Here is a 4,071-nt window from a genome sequence, read left to right as displayed (position 1 = left end):
ATCATCAAGGACGACATTATCGATAACAACAGTGGAAGTATATTATAGCACTTTTCAAATTAAACATACAATTCTTTTTGAAATCCTATTATTATAATATTAAATTATTGTGGTTATATTTTAATACGATAAACGATACACAAACATAATAGATATGCATATACAAAAAACGTAATATATAAAAAGTAATAATTCGGATGTATTGGTTATGTTATCATCGTAAAAGTAGTTTAGAAATTACCAGTCACTTTCTATTACTCATGTATGAATTATTCACAACTTGAATAAAAATCGAATAACAATACTATATTTGCATAAACATACTTACAAAGATGATAATTTGTTAATGAAAATTGTAGAAAATTGGATGCTCCAATAGGACGGCCGACTATAATCATATCGATGATAAAGCAATATGGCGATTGAAACGTGATTGGTTATGATCTTAATAGCGGACATACTACAATGTCAAATAGATGTGTGAATATATTATAAATCTATTCCAATACATAATAGTTCATAAGAAGAGTCTTTATTAAAAATGAAAAAGGTATAACATAATTAAAAATATTTACATGATTATTATCTAATAGTTTTATTAATATTGAAAAAAAAATTATAATTCAAAATATTTTTTTAAAATCACAATTATCTTCATAATAAAATATAATTTATTCGAAGGAATAATATAATACAATACAATAACCTAATTCAAGTGAATAATATAATCAGATCAAATAAAATAAGTATTAGCAAATTTTGAAGTAACAAATATAATAGACATATAAATGTTTCTAATACAAAAAACATTCTTTTATTATTTTTTAAATATATTTTTTATCGGAATTCAAATCATCCATTCTAACCTATACAATTAATTACGTTACATCTATTTAAAACTATTTTATTTATAATATAAGATTAATATCAAAAATTATAATATTTTAAAGAATGAAGATCTCAAATATTTATATTAATGATGAACTTTTTCTGATAAATTTCTAATAAATCGGTCATTAAATTCACAAACTCTAGAAGTTGATATGCATCCGTTTTTCGATACTAGGCAATTTTCTATTTGAAATTCTGGTGATAATACATTTTTGATGATGCAATCACAGGAATCACAATTCGCATCCCCGTGTCGTAGAAAGATATTCTTTATCAAAAACAGGCTACAATAAATCAATTTTGTGTAATAAATACATACATACATAAATTCATATATGCGTGCGTCGTGCGTACGAGTATGTATATGTAAGTATGAGTGTATTGAAAGTTAAGAAAATAATTCTGGATATAATATATCAGTTACATACATTAAACAGAGAGATTGAATGACGTAAATTCAAGTTCAATGATTCTCCATTATAAACTCCACAGTTAACGTAATACGACTGTTTCAGATTATTTCCGTGAGTAATAGTAAGTGTAGAATGTAAGTAGTCAGCTAAAGTAACAATAACTGTTACATAGTATCTATCTTGTTCTCTTATAATTTTTATAGTAGGATCTATTTCTTTGACTGCATCATTAATTATATATCACCGTGTAATTGTGTATATCTAATCTTGCTCTATTTAATAATACTTTATAAACTATAAACTTTTAACAAATTTATTATCATATAGTGAATTATTATTCACTTAGTGAATTGACCGTCATATTAAAATATCTTTAAAAATCTATTTGATGATGTAACATGTCCGATGCTAAGATCCATAACCAATTATGTTTCAATCGCCATATTGTTTTTACCATCGGCATCAGAATAATCGGCCATTTTATTTCGGTATTCGATTTTCTACAGTTTTTATTAACGAATTATCATCTTTGCAAATATATTTACGCAAATATAATATTGTTATTTGATTTTTATTCGAATTGTGAATAATTCATTGATGAGTAATAGAAAAGGATATGGTAATTTCTGAACAACAGTCATAATAACAAAATCAATATTTCAAAATTATTACTTTTTTATTACATGCATATCTATTATGTTTGTGTATCGTATATTGTATTAAAATATAATCACAATAATTTAATATTATAATAATGAAATTTCAAAAAAAAATTGTATGTTTAATTCGTTAGATTCTATTTGTTAAAACGGTATAATTTATTTCAACTATCGTTATCGCTAATATCGTGCTTGATAATGTTATAAGATAGTTTTAATAGCTTGAATAGTTTTTAATCGTAAGTGAAACTTTTATTTCTGTCAGTTAATTAATTTTATCGTTTAATTTTTTCGGTTTCACTTATTTTGTTTTTTATGAATAGGAACAATGAAATAAATCTTTTAAAATATGTACGAAATTAAGAATATAGATATCAATATTACAATAATTCGAATACAAATATAATTACCAGAAGATAATTACAGAAAGATCGAGGAATTAATCATTTCAATGATTATAGAATGTAATCGTTTCAATATATCACTGTCTGTCGTTATCATTTGGGAAAAACTTTTCTTTTTCCCAATACGCGAGAAGTCCCCTTTCTTAATCGGTTAATATTAAAGTAGAACTTTGAGATAAAATATTTGTTAGGGATGAAAGTCTTCGGTTAAATAGCCAGATTCAGATAACAATAATTATATATATATATTTATTTATTTAATTAAACGGATTATCATTCCTTTTACATTTATTATAAAAAAAAACAATATAATTTTCTAAGAAGAATATAGTTTCCTTTCCTACAAAATCGTCACACTGCAATATAATAATTATAATAGTGATTCCAAAAATAATATTTTTAATCGCGTATCGCGCGTTATAGTCTAGACTGATATATAATTCAAAGAAACGAGATAATTATTGTAACAGAATTCAGATACAGAGACTGAGACAGAAATTACGTACGACATAACTGTACGCGAGATAATTACATTCCAACAGATAAGAGTTCATAAGAAAAGAGTCTATATTAAAAATAGAAAAAAAAGGAGAAAATAGTTAAAAATATTTTTTGAAGAATCATACTTATCTTTATAATACAATACAGTCCATTCGAATGAACGATATAATATAATAAATAGCTTAATCCGAGTGCTTAATATAGTCGAATAAATTAAAATTTGTATTTGCAAATGTTAAAATATTAAATATAGTAAACATATAAGTGTTACTAATACAAGGAACATTCTATTATTTTTTTTGTATTGGCATGAATTCAATTGTTTTGCACTAGCACGAAAATCATTCCTGAAATGAAAAATTGATGATGTAAGATTATTATCAAAAATTATAATATTTCAAAAAATTAAGAACTCAAATATTTATATTAACCATTGACTTTCTCTAAAAAATGGATAAACTATCGGTTTCGAAAACCCATTGAATTCACAAACTCTAGAAGCTGCATATGCACCCATATCCTTCCATACAAGCCAATCTCCTATATAAAATTCTGGTAATAATACATCTTTGATGATACAGTCACAGGAATCACAAGTCGGTCCCCAAATCGTAGAAAGATATTCTTTATCAGAAACAGGCTGCAACAAATTTATCTTTTGTAATATATACATACATACATACATACAAACATACATATATACAAACATATGTAGATTCGTGCATGCGTGCGTGCATGTGTATGGAGTGTGTATGTAAGTTCAAGTGTATTGAAAATTATGAAAATAATTCTGAATATAATAAATCAGTTACATACATTGTACAGAGAGATCGGTTGACGTGAATTCAAATTCAACAATTCTTCTATAAATCCACTATAAACTCCGCAGTTAACGTAACACATCTGTTTTAGACTATTTCCGTCAAATATAGTTCTTTTAGAATGTAAGTAGCCAACCAAAGTGCCTGCAGATGTTACGTAATATCTACCTGGTTCGCTTATAATTTCTATAGTAGGATCTATTTCTTTGATCGCATCATTAATTATATATGAAAGCTAAACGGAATAAGCAGATAACTATTAATATATTTCATAAATATATTAACAGATTTCGTATTGATAAACTGACCTCATCGATTTGATATCCACTTTCTCCAGGAAAACCCCCTCCAATATCAATTAACTTGATATCTTCGCATCCTA

The 4,071-nt window shown here is 25.4% G+C and overlaps 1 protein-coding gene across 1 annotated transcript; it reads right to left on the bottom strand.

The window, feature by feature from the left end:
* Positions 1 to 2,670: 2,670 nt before the first annotated feature.
* Positions 2,671 to 4,065, bottom strand: LOC122637360 (ornithine decarboxylase-like). Its single transcript, XM_043829449.1, has 4 exons — positions 3,998 to 4,065; positions 3,685 to 3,924; positions 3,300 to 3,508; positions 2,671 to 3,215 (listed from the first exon to the last, which is right to left on the bottom strand). The coding sequence occupies exons 2-4, from the start codon at positions 3,769 to 3,771 to the stop codon at positions 3,104 to 3,106; spliced, it is 408 nt and encodes a 135-aa protein (XP_043685384.1). The 5' UTR covers positions 3,772 to 3,924; positions 3,998 to 4,065; the 3' UTR covers positions 2,671 to 3,103.
* Between the last annotated feature and the right edge of the window lie 6 nt (positions 4,066 to 4,071).

The sequence above is a fragment of the Vespula pensylvanica genome, chromosome 25, assembly GCF_014466175.1.
Source record: "Vespula pensylvanica isolate Volc-1 chromosome 25, ASM1446617v1, whole genome shotgun sequence".
Taxonomy (NCBI): domain Eukaryota; kingdom Metazoa; phylum Arthropoda; class Insecta; order Hymenoptera; family Vespidae; genus Vespula; species Vespula pensylvanica.
The sequence above is the reverse complement of the archived record's forward strand: the minus strand, read 5'-3'. Positions and strand labels throughout refer to the sequence as shown.